Source organism: Tachysurus fulvidraco, chromosome 3 (genome assembly GCF_022655615.1).
Source record: "Tachysurus fulvidraco isolate hzauxx_2018 chromosome 3, HZAU_PFXX_2.0, whole genome shotgun sequence".
NCBI lineage: Eukaryota > Metazoa > Chordata > Actinopteri > Siluriformes > Bagridae > Tachysurus > Tachysurus fulvidraco.
Window position 1 is genome coordinate 2,150,321 of NC_062520.1, and position 16,861 is coordinate 2,167,181.

A 16,861-nucleotide genomic window follows, 5' to 3' on the forward strand; every position below is an offset into this window, starting at 1 on the left:
AGCACACAGCTCAGCACACGGCCCAGCACACGGCCCAGCACACAGCCCAGCACACAGCCTAGCACACAGCCCAGCACACAGCCCAGCACACAGCCCAGCACACAGCCCAGCACACAGCCCAGCACACAGCCTAGCACACGGCCCAGCACAAAACCACAGCCCGCACACAGCCCAGCACACAGCCACAGCTCAGGCAGTCAGGCTCCCATAGGATACATTAAGGCACTTCTGGGCATAAATGCCATTTATAATGGATTAGAGGAATAATGAGGAAGTGATCAATAACCCCAGACCTGTCTCACACCTCCTGCAGTCTACACCCCAGACCTGTCTCACACCTCCTCCAGTCTACTGTCCTACACCTCCTCCAGTCTACACCCCAGACCTGTCTCACACCTCCTGCAGTCTACTGTCCCACACCTCCTCCAGTCTACACCCCAGACCTGTCTCACACCTCCTGCAGTCTACACCCCAGTCCTGTCTCACACCTGTAATCTATCCTCAGACCTGTCTCACACCTCCTCCAGTCTACTGTCTCACACCTCCTCCAGTCTACACCCCAGTCCTGTCTCACACCTCCTGCAGTCTACACCCCAGACCTGTCTCACACCTCCTCCAGTCTACTGTCTCACACCTCCTCCAGTCTACTGTCTCACACCTCCTCCAGTCTACACCCCAGACCTGTCTCACACCTCCTCCAGTCTACTGTCCCACACCTCCCCCAGTCTACACCCCAGACCTGTCTCACACCTCCTCCAGTCTACACCCAGACCTGTCTCACACCTCCTCCAGTCTACACCTCAGACCTGTCTCACACCTGTAATCTATCCTCAGACCTGTCTCACACCTCCTCCAGTCTACTGTCTTACACCTCCTCCAGTCTACACCCCAGTCCTGTCTCACACCTCCTCCAGTCTACTGTCTCACAACTCCTCCAGTCTACACCCCAGACCTGTCTCACACCTCCTCCAGTCTACACCCCAGTCCTGTCCCACACCTCCTCCAGTCTACACCCCAGTCCTGTCCCACACCTCCTCCAGTCTACACCCCAGTCCTGTCTCACACCTCCTCCAGTCTACTGTCCCACACCTCCTCCAGTCTACACCCCAGACCTGTCTCACACCTGTAATCTATCATCAGACCTGTCTCACACCTCCTCCAGTCTACTGTCTCACACCTCCTCCAGTCTACACCCCAGTCCTGTCTCACACCTCCTCCAGTCTACACCCCAGACCTGTCTCACACCTCCTCCAGTCTACACCCCAGACCTGTCTCACACCTCCTCCAGTCTACTGTCCCACACCTCCCCCAGTCTACACCCCAAACCTGTCTCACACCTCCTCCAGTCTACTGTCCCACACTTCCTCCAGTCTACACCCCAGACCTGTCTCATACCTCCTCCAGTCTACACCCCAGACCTGTCTCACACCTCCTCCAGTCTACACCCCAAACCTGTCTCACACCTCCTCCAGTCTACTGTCCCACACCTCCTCCAGTCTACACCCCAGACCTGTCTCACACCTCCTCCAGTCTACACCCCAGACCTGTCTCACACCTCCTCCAGTCTACACCCCAGACCTGTCTCACACCTCCTCCAGTCTACACCTCAGACCTGTCTCACACCTGTAATCTATCCTCAGACCTGTCTCACACCTCCTCCAGTCTACTGTCTCACACCTCCTCCAGTCTACACCCCAGTCCTGTCTCACACCTCCTCCAGTCTACACCCCAGTCCTGTCTCACACCTCCTCCAGTCTACACCCAGACCTGTCTCACACCTCCTCCAGTCTACACCCCAGTCCTGTCTCACACCTCCTCCAGTCTACTGTCTCACACCTCCTCCAGTCTACACCCCAGGCCTGTCTCACACCTCCTCCAGTCTACACCCCAGTCTTGTCCCACACCTCCTCCAGTCTACACCCATGTCCTGTCTCACACCTCCTCCAGTCTACACCCAGACCTGTCACACCCCTTGTCTACACCCAGTTCCTGTCTCACACGTTCCCCAGTATATACCCCAGACCCGTCTCACACCTCTTCCAGGCATCATATCCTTTTGCACAGTCAGTAAAAGATTTTTTTTTTTTCATTTTGAAGGTTATGAAAGTCTTTTGTCTTTTCCATGGTGAAACAATCCAAAAATTTGCATGGGAATTTTCTTAGATGCTGTACCATTATCGTAAGTAACAGGCGGTGAATCTCCGGGGGACTGCTGACTTTCTCTGAGTCAGAGATGATGAGCATACGCTTTGTTATTTTCAGAAAAAGCTGAAACTTTCAGCAACTTTCCCACAGTAAACTTCTGTTGTGTGTGTCGCTGCTTGGCTGGATGTGGTGATGTGTTTCAGGCAGCATCATTTTAATCATCAGCTCAAATTCAGTTCCTTCAGATTCCGAGCTAGAGGTGTTTATCAGGACTGGGATCCCGTGGGACTCCAAAAATGATGTGGTTGCAGGGACTTTCGTCTGTCACACTTTTTACAGTTTCCATGTGGAGAGGTTTTTTTTTTTTTCTTCAGAGGAGTTTTATACACAGTCATTGAGAGGCTGCTCTAAATATGGCAAATAAAAACTGCTGATGCAAGATTGGGTTTTTAGTTTAAATAAACCATGATATCAGTGTTGCGATTGTTTTTATTTGTAAGGACTGAACACATCAGGAAAATAATGCTAGCAAGAAAACCAGAAATAATTTTGGATGGATGCAGTTAGATGTTTGGTAAGAAAGGACACGTTTCTGAAGGTTACATTTCCTGCAAAGATGCATAAGTAGGTTGGTGTGCAGGTTGAAAGTATGGAGCTCTTCATCCAGGTATTTTATGCAAATTTTGACAAAAAAAAAAAAAATCAAATAAATACATTGAAATACCTGAATGGAAGATTTTAAAATAAAAATATTATAAATATATATTTTTTTAATTTTATTTATATAAATATTGTCACAAGAAGTGGAATACTGGAAAAGGGTGTTACTGAGGAAGCAGGAGGGTGTGGTCACAGCTACTGTGATTGGAGGAGGGTGTGGTCACAGTTTCTATAGTAATAGTGTAATGTGTCTGTCTGTGTTTTCCCCTTGTTTCTGTCTGCCGTCTCTCCCTGATGTTAATTGTTGACCCCGCCCACCTATCTGTTACCATGGACACTAACTACATTCAATCTCTTCCCCATGTGTTTTGTCTTAGTCCTTGTCTGTCTCTGTTTTGTGATTGGTTCTCGTTCACCATATATACTCTGTCTGTTCACTTCAATGTTGTTGGTCGTTGTTGGTGTGTGCATGTCCATGTTCCCGTTTCCTGTTTGTTCCGCGTTGCCTGCCTGTTTGTTTGTGTCTTGTTTAGTAAAAACCTTTAAAACTGCATTTGGATCCTCACTCGCCTGTGTCTCACCGTGTCACTTGTGACAGAACGACCAACCCCCAATGGATCCAGCAGAACTCCTGTTTTGCCTACGTCAGGAGGACGCCCCAGTTGAGGAGTACACGGAGGTATTCTTGGACTTGTGCAGCGAGGTCAACTTCGATGAGAAGGCGCTCAAAGACATTTTTAAGCACGGACTAAGGGAGATCCTGCGGTATTTGATGCCGTCTACAAGAGAAATAAAGACATTCTCGGAGTTCGTCAACTTGGCGTTGCTCCTGGACGGGTCCACGCTGAGCGTGAGCACCGTAGAGACGGAAGCCGGCCGTAAGTATTTTTTGGGGGGGGGCAGCAAGCATCGGGATCCGTGGGCCACAGAGTGGAATCAGCCACGGACGCCCGAATGCTCCACAGTGCCTCCGCCCAGACCAGTCCCGTGCACATCCGTGATTGAGCCAGTTCCCATGGCTACCGTACCGGCGAGCTCGGCTGAGGTCCGTGCTAACCGGCTGGTCTCCAAACTGGCGGATACCCCGATGAGGTCGGCTCGGGCGGCCGGCATCCCTAAGCCGCCAGCTGGACCAGCCGGGTTGCCGGAACCAGCCGGGTCACCAGAACCGACCGGGTCGATGGAACCGGCCGAACCGACCGGGTCGACGGAACCTGCCGAACCGACCGGGTCGACGGAACCTGCCGGGTCGACGGAACCTGCCGAACCGACCGGGTCGACGGAACCTGCTGAACCGACCGGGTCGACGGAACCTGCAGGGTCGACAGAACCTGCCGAACCGACCGGGTCGACGGAACCTGCAGGGTCGACAGAACCTGCCGAACCGACCGGGTCGACGGAACCTGCAGGGTCGACAGAACCTGCCGAACCGACCGGGTCGACGGAACCGGCCGAGCTGACGGAACCAGCCGAATCGGCCGGGTCGACCGAAATGACTGAGTCAGAGGACGCGGTCGACGTCATGACACCCAAACTACCTGAACTCTCTGCCTGGCCTGAACCTATGCATGTTTCTGTTTTCCTGTGTTTTGCTTCGCTGGACTTGCCAGCCCTTCTACCTCCTGTCCCTGTTCATAGGCCCAAAGCACCACCCTGGCTGCCAACTCCGTTCTGGCCTCCGGCTCCGCCCCCAGCACCACCCTGGTCTCCGGTCCTGCTCTGGTCTCTGGCTCCGCCTCCAGCACCACCCTGGTCTCTGGTCCTGCTCTGGCCTCCGGCTCCGCCTCCAGCACCACCCTGGTCTCCGGTCCTGCTCTGGTCTCTGGCTCTGCCTCCGGCGCCGCCCTGGCCTCCTGTTCTCCCGGCGCCGCCCTGGCCTCCTGTTCTCCCGGCGCCGCCCTGGCCTCCTGTTCTCCCGGCGCCGCCCTGGCCTCCTGCTCTGCCGGCGCCGCCCTGGCCTCCTGCTCTGCCGGCGCCGCCCTGGCCTCCTGCTCTGCCGGCGCCGCCCTGGCCTCCGGCTCTGCCGGCGCCGCCCTGGCCTCCGGCTCTGCCGGCGCCGCCCTGGCCTCCGGCTCTGCCGGCGCCGCCCTGGCCTCCGGCTCGGCTGGCGCCACCCCGGCCTCCTGCTCGGCGGGCGCCACCACTACACGAACCCGACCCACCCTCCCACCCTGGTTGCGCCTTCGCTCCACCCGCCTGAACTGGGTTTTGTGGACTTGGGAGCGTCTGGAAGCCGCTCGTAGGGGGGGGGCTCTGTAATGTGTCTGTCTGTGTTTTCCCCTTGTTTCTGTCTGCCGTCTCTCCCTGATGTTAATTGTTGACCCCGCCCACCTATCTGTTACCATGGACACTAACTACATTCAATCTCTTCCCCATGTGTTTTGTCTTAGTCCTTGTCTGTCTCTGTTTTGTGATTGGTTCTCGTTCACCATATATACTCTGTCTGTTCACTTCAATGTTGTTGGTCGTTTTTGGTGTTGGTGTGTGCATGTCCATGTTCCCGTTTCCTGTTTGTTCCGCGTTGCCTGCCTGTTTGTTTGTGTCTTGTTTAGTAAAAACCTTTAAAACTGCATTTGGATCCTCACTCGCCTGTGTCTCACCGTGTCACATTGTGACAAATAGGGTGTGGTCACAGTCACAGAGGAAGCAGGAGGGTGTGGTCACAGTTACTGTGACTGGAGGAGGGTGTAGTCACAGTTTCTATAGTAATATGGTGAGGTCACAGTTACAGAGGTAACAGAAGGGTGTGGTCACAGTTACAGAGGATGCAGTACGGTGTGGTCACAGTTACTGTGATTGGAGGAGGGTGTGGTCACAGTTTCTATAGTAATAGGGTGTGGTCACAGTCACAGAGGAAGCAGGAGGGTGTGGTCACAGTTACTGTGATTGGAGGAGGGTGTGGTCACAGTTTCTATAGTAATATGGTGAGGTCACTGTTACAAAGGAAGCAGGAGGGTGTGGTCACAGTTACTGTGATTGGAGGAGGGTGTGGTCACAGTTTCTATAGTAATAGAGTGTGGTCACAGTCACAGAGGAAGCAGGAGGGTGTGGTCACAGTTACAGAGGATGCAGTAGGGTGTGGTCACAGTTACTCCTGAAGAAACAGGTCATAGTCACAGTTTGTATGGAACATTATGGACGTAGCCACAGTTCGTGTGGAAGCTGGATGGTGTTGTAACGGTCTGTATGGAATCCAGTGGGCGTGGTTACACAGCTCTACTACTAATACTCCTCAGACTGAGATTGATTTCTCTTGTGTACTGGAATAATGTAAAAGATGCAGAGTTGCGGAAACATGAAGCTGCACAGCTTAATTCAGTCCACCAGCAGTGTGACAGATACCATGTCCATGTGAGAGAGAGAGAGAGAGAGAGAGAGAGAGAGAGAGAGAGAGAGAGAGAGAGAGAGGAGAAATAAGGCTGCATAAACACACAGCTCATACAGATGAATTCCTCTGAATATCCACAGAGACCTCTAGTGGCCTGTAACTCCATCATTTGAGATGAACTGGAAATGACTGGACATGTTTCAGAATGCAGCTCTCCCTCATGAGCCTGAGTGAACATTATCTCTCACAAGTCTGATTAAAGTTCCTCCTAAACTCTCCAAAGTCTTCTCACTTAAATAATGTGTTTCATCATATAGTTCTGAGACTTTGGGGGCGGAGCTAAGTATGAGCTCGACACCCAGACACATTTATCCACACAGACTAAGCTAAGCTAACTACAGCTAACATGCTGGTTGTTAGAGTAACGCTATATATATATATATATATATTTCTGTATTTATCTATTTTTTCAAAAAGTAGCCAAATGGTTTAACTATTTACATCATTTTTATGAAATCGCCCTGGGATAATTCCGAGCTAGCTCATGAGCAGTTAGCGAGGCATTTTTGAAGGTTCAGAGATGTTCGATAAATCTACAATGGTTTAACCGCATTAATGTTTAATGTCTACAAACTCAATAGATAATTAGATATTTACAAACTATTATTTTTTTTTATTTTTTAGATATTTTTAAACAAACTGCTGAACGTTAAAAAAAATCTAATTCTTAAATATACAAGTATAAAATACCTTATTCATTAATAAATGAATATTATACAGTGACAATAATATTTTATGATATATAATGTATATATATATATATATATATATATATATATATATATATATATATATACTGTATATATACATACGGAAATATTTATATGTTTATAATTTCTTCACTGCATTTTGCAAAGTTTGAATGAATGTAAAAGACGATGAGTGTAAAATGACGGAGAAACTCGAGTGTTCTGGTGTCATGAAGTTAAAATATAGACCCGTGTGCTAAGAGCTAACACTCTGCTGGGGGAAACGTTAGTGTGGATTAGATTAGCCTTCATGCCTGATCAGCTGTGCAGGATAAATAATGCTGGAGGCCTTTAGAGGACAAGATACACTTGTCTGTTTGTGATAGACTGTGTGTGTGTGTGTGTGTGTGTGTGTGTGTGTGTGTGTGTGTTATCTGACAAGCTTCCCGAGCAGCCCCTTGATAATAAGTAGATTATCTTAAAGGTTATTTCTCACTTCTTGTAAAATATCACTGTGTCTTACTTACAGTGATCCCTTAAAGTCATCTTAAGCACTATAACCCCCCCCACCCCCACCCCCCCACCACACACACACACACACACACACACACACACACACACACACACACACACACACACACACACGTGACAGAACATAATTCTCTCTGTAATAATTGTCAGTCCAGCACTGCTGTTTCTGTGCATCATTTAACACTGATAGCAGACACACACACACACACACACACACACACACACACACACACACACACACACACACACACTCACACACATGCACACACATATGCACACACATATGCACACGCACACACACATACACACACATACAGTACACAGACATGCACACACATGCACACACACTCACACACACACACACACACACACACACACACACACACGCACTCACACATGCACACGTGCACACGTACACGCACACACACACACACAAACACACACACACACACACACATATACACACAAACACACACACACACACTCACACACACATACACACTCACAGCAATTCTACATGCACATGAATATTAATGAGGGTATAATGCGAGGCAGAACACTGTTTCTAACCCTTTATAAAGGAAACATTACAATGTTCATATGTATCACACAAAAATACTGTGTTTACAGCTCTGAGAAGTAAGCTTCTGTCTCACACACTGATTATTACCAGCTGGGAAAAGTTTTAAGTTAAGTTAAGTTTTACCTTGTATTTGGTCAGATTAACCAAATTAAATAAAGAGCCGTAGTAAACAGTTCTGTTCCTTGTTACTAGTGTTGTATCATGTAGGGTTCTGTAGGGCTCTGTAGGGTTCTGTAGGGTTCTGTAGTTTTCTGTAGGGTTCTGTAGGGTTCTGTAGGGCTCTGTAGGGCTCTGTAGGGTTCTGTAGTTTTCTGTAGGGCTCTGTAGGGCTCTGTAGGGTTCTGTAGGGTTCTGTAGGGTTCTGTAGGGCTCTGTAGGGTTCTGTAGGGCTCTGTAGGGTTCTGTGGGGTTCTGTGCTGTTCCTATAGTTTCCTGGGAAGATTCTCTTTAAGAATGATATAAAGACACATCACCCTGTTTAAGGCCCAGTGTTGTACTTTAAAGGTAAATATATATTATTTTTTCTTTACATTTGTCCACATGACCAGTTAATGTACACTGTGGTCTCAGCGTTAGGCTCCACAATGTTGGGTATGTTTTAATTCACTTTTTCTCAGTCATTTTATAGACACACCCTCGTACCCCTAACCCCACCCACATATATTACATTTTATATACAATAGAGGCACCCTAAAGGCAATTTAACACATTATATCTACCCTACGGGGCACATAAACACATTATATCTACCCTACGAAGCACATAAACACATTGTTTCTACCCTACAGGGCACATAAACAAAACATATCTACCCTATGGGGCATATAAATACATTTTATCTACCATATAAGGCACATAACCACATTATATCTACCCTGTGAGGCACATAAACACATTATATCTACCCTACAGGGCACATAAACACATTATATCTACCCTATGGGGCACATAAACACATTATATCTACCCTACACGGCACATAAACATATTATATCTACCCTACAGGGCACATAAACACATTATATCTACCCTATGGGGCACATAAACACATTATATCTACCCTGTGAGGCACATAAACACATTATATCTACCCTGTAGGAGACATAAACACATTATATCTACCCTACAGGGCACATAAACACATTATATCTACCCTACAGGGCACATAACCACATTATATCTACCCTACAGGGCACATAAACACATTATATCTACCCTACAGGGAACATAAACACATTATATCTACAATACAGGGCACATAAACACATTATATCTACCCAAAGGGGCACTTTAACACATTATATCTACCCTACAGGGCACTTTAACACATTATATCTACCCTGTAGGGCACATAAACACATTATATCTACCCTACAGGGCACATAAGCACATTATATCTACCCTGTAGGGCACATAAGCACATTATATTTACCCTACAGGGCACATAAGCACATTATATCTACCCTACAGGGCACATAAACACATTATATCTACCCTACAGGGCACATAAACACATTATATCTACCCTACAGGGCACATAAGCACATTATATCTACCCTACAGGGCACATAAGCACATTATATCTACCCTACAGGGCACATAAACACATTATATCTACCCTACAGGGCACTTTAACAGATTATATCTACCCTACAGGGCACATAAACACATTATATCTACAATACAGGGCACATAAACACATTATATCTACCCTACAGGGCACATAAACACATTATATTTACCCTGTGAGGCACATAAACACATTAGATCTACCCTACAGGGCACATAAGCACATTATATCTACCCTAGAGGGCACATAAACACATTATATCTACCCAAAGGGGCACTTTAACACATTATATCTACTCAAAGGGGCACTTTAACACATTATATCTACCCTACAGGGCACATAAGCACATTATATCTACCCTGTGAGGCACATAAACACATTATATCTACCCTACAGGGCACATAAGCACATTATATCTACCCTGTGAGGCACATAAACACATTATATCTACCCTGTGAGGCACATAAACACATTATATCTACCCTGTGAGGCACATAAACACATTATATCTACAATACAGGGCACTTTAACACATTATATCTACCCAAAGGGGCACATAAACACATTATATCTACCCTGTGAGGCACATGAAGACATTATATCTACCCAAAGGGGCACTTTAACACATTATATCTACCCTACAGGGCACATAAGCACATTATATCTACCCAAAGGGGCACTTTAACACATTATATCTACCCTACAGGGCACATAAGCACATTATATCTACCCTACAGGGCACATAACAACATTATATCTACCCTACAGGGCACTTTAACACATTATATCTACCCTACAGGGCACATAAACACATTTTATCTATCTATTTTAATGTTAATCATCCAAAGTGTAGTTCTGCACAAGCCGATCCATTATTTACTCCAAGTTTTAAAATCTAAAGTAAAGACCAGAGCGTGCACAACAGCAGACTTTTATTTCCAGCGTGACTGAAATGTTCTGCAGTGGCACAGTTTTCTGTTCAGTCATGAATATTTGATGGACTTTGCGTCCTGAAACAAATAGAAGCAATTAAACGGCAGTGAAGAATTCTGTTTTATTTTAAAAAGCAATATAAAATAGAATAAAAAAAGGTTTCGTCATTTTCCTTCTTAAGAAACGAAAACACGATTAAATTAGAGGAGAATTTAACAGTTCCCATTGCTCTCACTACTAAAGAAAAGTTTCTCAGTATTAATGATTAATGGATCTAGTGCCAGTCCTTTCATTTCTGAAAGGGAACTTTTAAAAGGTTCCTTCATTCGCTCTTTCCTCTGGTTGTAGGCAGTGAAATCGATTCCTACAGATCCTCCATTATTCCACAACTAGTCTCTAAAATGTTTCTTTAGATGATTAATGTTTTAGTTTCCTTTAGCGGTCTTATCTGGAACCTTTTCTTAAGTTTCTCTGTCAGAAATGATTTATCAAGGGTTCTTATCAAGCGTTCAGTGGTTCTTAGGGGTCTTTATAATAGAACATTTTTAAGAGGACACCTTTAGTAATACATTTACGAACCACAGTCTTTATCGTTACTCACCTATCGAGAAGGAAAAAAGCGCCTCGGCGTCTTAAGTAAAGTCGGCCACATATTCACAGGTTGGAGTTTCCCGAGTCGATAACTCCTGAGCTAAACGCTGTTACTACACAAAACGCGGTTGTAGCTGCCTCTCTACATTACTACGATAGAAAAGAGGTGTTATTTGTGTAGTAACAGCGTTTAGCTCAGGAGTTATTGACTCGGGAAACTCCAACCTGTGAATATGTGGCCAACTTCCTGATCCTTCAGTTCTCTCCAGTGCTGGAAAGCTGATCCTATATTAACACGTCCTACTTCTTGTGCTTATCATAAATCTTTCTTCTCTTTCTTTCTTTGTTTTTATCCTCCATGTCGATGTTAAAACCGCTTTCTGCTAATGTCATACATGCGCACCGAACACTCTCTCTGCACATATCGACAAGCCCCGCCCCTTTCTGCTCATTGGCTACACGTTTGTTTTGATTTTTGTTTTGATTTTTGAATATTATTCGTCCCGACTCGGTTTTCTGAAGCGTTTCTCAAAAATCGGAGACCCCGCCTTTAAGAACTAGAACCATTAATGATCGAAAGACTCAATGAGGAACTTCTTCTGAAAAGGAAACCTTTATGAGTCTCCAGAGAGACAAACTAAAAAAACCTACATGATAACTAAATGTACAAAGGTGTGTTATAAACCTGGTTCTTTACTGATGTATTCCAAACAGAACCCGTTAAGATAACTGAACCATTCACTGGCTAAAGAACCCTCGAGGAACCGTTTATTTTGTAACAGTTTACTGTAAATGCTGTTGGAAACAATTTCACTAATAAAAATCAGTTTTGCTTTGTTACACAGAACTAATATATGCCTTTGTCCTTTACATCATTATGCTTGTGTGGCATTTTTGCTTGTTTGTTTATCTACAATCGTATTGTTCTTCCCTTCAGCTAGGATAAAGACACCTTTCTTTCCGTTAGTCGCCCGGGTTACGTACATATGTGTGGGCGGAGCTATCAATACAGGGGTGGGACCCGTTTGGGTTAGGGGCGTGTTTGTTTTGGTGATTTCAAATGTCAACATTGGCTTTCAAACAACGGAGACCTCACCTTTAATGGGTTCTATTTGAAATCAGACTCCAACAGTCACGTTAGGAAACATTTCCTCTACAGTAAATGTAATTTAACAGTGAACTTGGTTCCAACAGCACATATACTATTAATAATGGGTCCTTAAGGGTTCTTTGGATGGTTTAAAGGTTCTAGGTTTTATATGGGATTCTATTTGGAACTATTTAATTTTTTTTTTCAGAGAGAAATGCAAAAAAACATTTAGTAGCTATTTTCTCTCAATTAAAACAAATTCTAAGGATTTTTGGTTGGTTTATGGTTTTATTTAGAATGTTTACTGGGTTCTAAAGCTCTTCTTTAAGAACCTTTTAACAGAAAATTCTCTTTTAGGAAAATGGTTCCGTAAAAGTTATTTTAGATGCTTTATGCTTTTAGTTTTCTTATTTGGAATCATTTTTTGAAAGAGGAACCTTTAGTAAAGTAGATGTTTATTGTCATGGCAGTCATACCGTATACAGTGTGCAGGACACAGAGGGACAAACTGAAGAACCCACTTAGTAACCGAACGAACGTGGGTGTGTTATGAATCCGGTTCCTTACTGAAGAACTCAAAGCTCTTTCCGATGTTCAGTCCAAACATCGGTTCTCCCGAGGGACTCGTTAAAGCACTTCAGTTTGTACACAATGTATGTGGGTCACCGAACAAAACAAACATCTCACACAGTCGGAGTAACAACACTGACACTCTGTGTGAAAACACTCCATCGCTCAGTTCCTCTCCAAACATTAATTAGCTTATCTGTTGGTTTAATTTTTCAAAATCCTACAAACATTAACCACTCGCTTTTGAGATGTCGCAAACTAGTGATAAAGACAGACAGACAATCCAACATAATATCTCCACCACCTAGTGACATCTCAGTAACCTAGTGACATCTCAGTGACCTAGTGACATCTCAGTGACCTAGTGACATCTCAGTAACCTGGTGACATCTCAGTGACCTAGTGACATCTCAGTAACCTGGTGACATCTCAGTGACTTAGTGACATCTCAGTGACTTAGTGACATCTCGGTGACTTAGTGACATCTCGGTGACTTAGTGACATCTCGGTGACTTAGTGACATCTCAGTGACTTAGTGACATCGCAGTGACCTGGTGACATCTCAGTGACTTAGTGACGTCTCAGTGACTTAGTGACATCTCAGTGACCTAGTGACATCTCAGTGACTTAGTGACATCTCAGTGACATCTCAGTGACCTAGTGACATCTCAGTGACCTAGTGACGTCTCAGTGACCTAGTGACGTCTCAGTGACCTAGTGACGTCTCAGTGACCTAGTGAAGTTTCAATGACCTAGTGAAGTTTCAATGACCTAGTGACATCTCAGTGACCTTGTGACATCTCAGTGACATCTCAGTGACCTAGTGACATCTCAGTGACCTAGTGACGTCTCAGTGACCTAGTGACGTCTCAGTGACCTAGTGACATCTGTGACCTAGTGACATCTCAGTGACCTAGTGAAGTCTCAGTGACCTAGTGACATCTGTGACCTAGTGACGTCTCTGTGACCTAGTGACGTCTCAGTGACCTAGTGACATCAGTGACCTAGTGACATCAGTGACCTAGTGAAGTCTCAGTGACCTACTGTAGTGACGTCTCAGTGACATCTCAGTGACCTAGTGACATCTCTGTGACCTAGTGAAGTCTCAGTGACCTAGTGACATCAGTGACCTAGTGACATCAGTGACCTAGTGAAGTCTCAGTGACCTAGTGAAGTCTCAGTGACCTAGTGAAGTCTCAGTGACCTAGTGACATCAGTGACCTAGTGACATCAGTGACCTAGTGAAGTCTCAGTGACCTAGTGAAGTCTCAGTGACCTAGTGACGTCTCAGTGACCTAGTGAAGTCTCAGTGACCTAGTGAAGTCTCAGTGACCTAGTGAAGTCTCAGTGACCTAGTGACGTCTCAGTGACCTAGTGATGTCTCAGTGACCTAGTGAAGTCTCAGTGACCTAGTGACGTCTCAGTGACCTAGTGAAGTCTCAGTGACCTAGTGAAGTCTCAGTGACGTATCAGTAACTTTAACAACAGAGGGAACATTTCTAGCTGCTATCACATAAGTGAACACAGGAACTAACATTTAGACATTTTCTTACATAGCATTGTGACATGATGTGTTTTATTCCTGATCCATTCACACAGTGTTCCAGGAGCTCCACAGTAAGCAGCTGTAATACAACACTAATACAGAGCTCCTTTTACAGGTCAGTCAACTGTGTCGTATTATTTCTAGTTATTATCTTTGTAAAAAAAACTAAAGAAGATCTTTACACTATAACGTGTGTGTGTGCGTGTGTGTGTGTGGGGGGGGGTGACTTTTCTGCTCTCATGTAGTGGAAATAAACACAAAGTCTCTGTATTACAGTATTCAGTACAGAACAGGAAAAAAAAATCAAAGGCTTTTGTATAATTTGGAGTTCTTAAAATGTCTCTAAGTAAACTTGTGCACTGATCACACACACACACACACACACACACACACACACACACACACACACACACACACACACACACACACACACACACACACAGGATGCTAATAACCAGCAGCGAGAACACCAGTGTGGTACCATCTGTGTCTTCACTGCTTCACTGGTGATCAAAAAGATAACAGTGAGTGTTGTTTCAGCAACACACACACACACACACACGCACACACACACTTAAAGAGGAACATGCAGCACAAACGTCGAGGCCCGCAGGGACTAAATTAGTCTCAATAAGAATAGATAAGTACGAGAGTGAGTTCTCCACAGAACCATCATACCTGCGCTGACTACTTTATTATAGATCACCGTTTATCAGGAGGACATGCTTTAGATAAAACAAAAAAAATATGCGGGAATTCTATTCCACGATCCAGAATCCCGGCATCCCAGGATAGCTTTAAATAAAAGCAATTCAGAATTAAATAATAATGAAAAAAATGCACTGGGGCGAAGTTCACTTAATGGAACCACTTACTTTCCCTCCTGTGGAGCATCTTCTGTACGCATTCGTTACTCCTACGGTTTGGTTCATATTCACACCTGTTTCAGGGCTGCAAGACACACACACACACACACACACACACACACACACACACACTACTGTATGAACTGACGGTGTGTTAATACAGTTAATACAGTGTGAAGATGAAGATAAGAAATAAAAGACAAACCTGCTTGGTAATCCTTTAATCCACGCTTCTTTCTTCAACTTCACTCTGCTTTGTTTTCTCAGAGTTTAGATTAAACCTGGAAAAAATCCAGAAAAGAAAATTTGCCCTTTCCTCTAAGGTCCAGAGTTTATCGCTTCCCAAACAAATCCGTACGAGATACGGCAGGAAACTTTACAGCTGTGGCCACAGGTTCTTCTTCCCCGATACCTCCATTCTTATACACACACTCACCAACATGCACATACACACACAAACACACACAGTAAGGCAGTGAAGGAATCTGTGTGAGTGTGAGGCAGTGTGTGGATGTTGCTGGTGTGTGTGTGCGAGTGTGCATGTGTGTGTGGATGCTGATGCAGATGTGGCTGAGGAGCACAGTGAAGACTAAACACTGCAGAAGAAGCTCCCTGCACTACGGAAAGCCAACGAGTTCAAAAAGACCTCAGAAACACACTGGGAGTATTGCACACACACACACACACACACACACACACACACACACACACACACACACACACACACACACACAAGTAAGAATGTGCATAAAATCTGTCAGTAATTATCTTCATTCATTAGAGTAACACAAACTGGACACCTTTGATGACTCTGAAGACCTTATGATGGTTTCCTGCTTCAAAGCCAAATTTATTTTTAAAGGTCTTAGAATCCCAAGTCTGAAGAACAACAGTGGCTGAGATTTTGTTGATCTGGTTTACTGACCAAGCCTGACAGTAGATGGAACTTCTGGTCACCATGGAAAGGTTTCATTAAATTTAACACTGAGGACCTTCACAACCTACTATGAGCAACGGTACAATAGGGTGGTCACCCCTCCAGAGCGCCCTCCGGAGGCTGATGAGGCAGCTTCCCTGCAGAGCTCCAATATATCTGTTCATGTTCATGTTTGATAATAAAAACTCAATTCTGTTTCTGTTTGTAGGTCTGTCTGCCTGTCTTCCTGTCTATCTGTCTGCCTGTCTGTCTATCTGTCTGTCTGTTTACCTGTCTACCTGTCTGTCTACCTGCCTGTCTGTCTGTCTGTATGCCTGTCTGTCTACCTGCCTGTCTATCTGTCTGTATGCCTGTCTGTCTACCTGCCTGTCTGCCTGTCTACCTGCCTGTCTGTCTGTCTACCTGTCTGTATGCCTGTCTGTCTACCTGTCTGTCTGTCTATCTGTCTGTATGCCTGTCTGTCTACCTGTCTGTCTGTCTACCTGTCTATCTACCTGTCTGTCTACCTGTCTGTATGCCTGTCTATCTGTCTGCCTACCTGTCTGTCTACCTGTCTGTATGCCTGTCTATCTACCTGTCTGTATGCCTGCCTGTCTGTCTGTCTACCTGTCTGTCTGTATGCCTGTCTATTTACCTGTCTGTCTGCCTGTCTATCTACCTATCTGTCTGTCTACCTGTCTGTCTGTCTGCCTGTCTGTCTACCTGTATGTATGCCTGTCTATCTACCTGTCTGTCTGCCTGTCTGTCTACCTGTCTGTATGC

At 45.2% G+C, this 16,861-nt stretch overlaps 1 protein-coding gene across 1 annotated transcript in view; it reads right to left on the minus strand.

Annotated features, from left to right (window-relative positions):
* Window positions 1-15,683, minus strand: part of LOC113649752 (dipeptidyl aminopeptidase-like protein 6) — a 243,028-nt gene extending 227,345 nt beyond the window's left edge. The window contains exons 1-2 of the mRNA XM_047811452.1: window positions 15,368-15,683; window positions 15,172-15,247 (exon numbers count right to left, since the gene is read on the minus strand). Of these exons, the coding sequence (XP_047667408.1) occupies window positions 15,172-15,228 (57 nt within the window). The 5' untranslated portion in view covers window positions 15,229-15,247; window positions 15,368-15,683. The remainder of the gene's footprint in view (window positions 1-15,171; window positions 15,248-15,367) is intronic.
* Window positions 15,684-16,861: the final 1,178 nt, after the last annotated feature.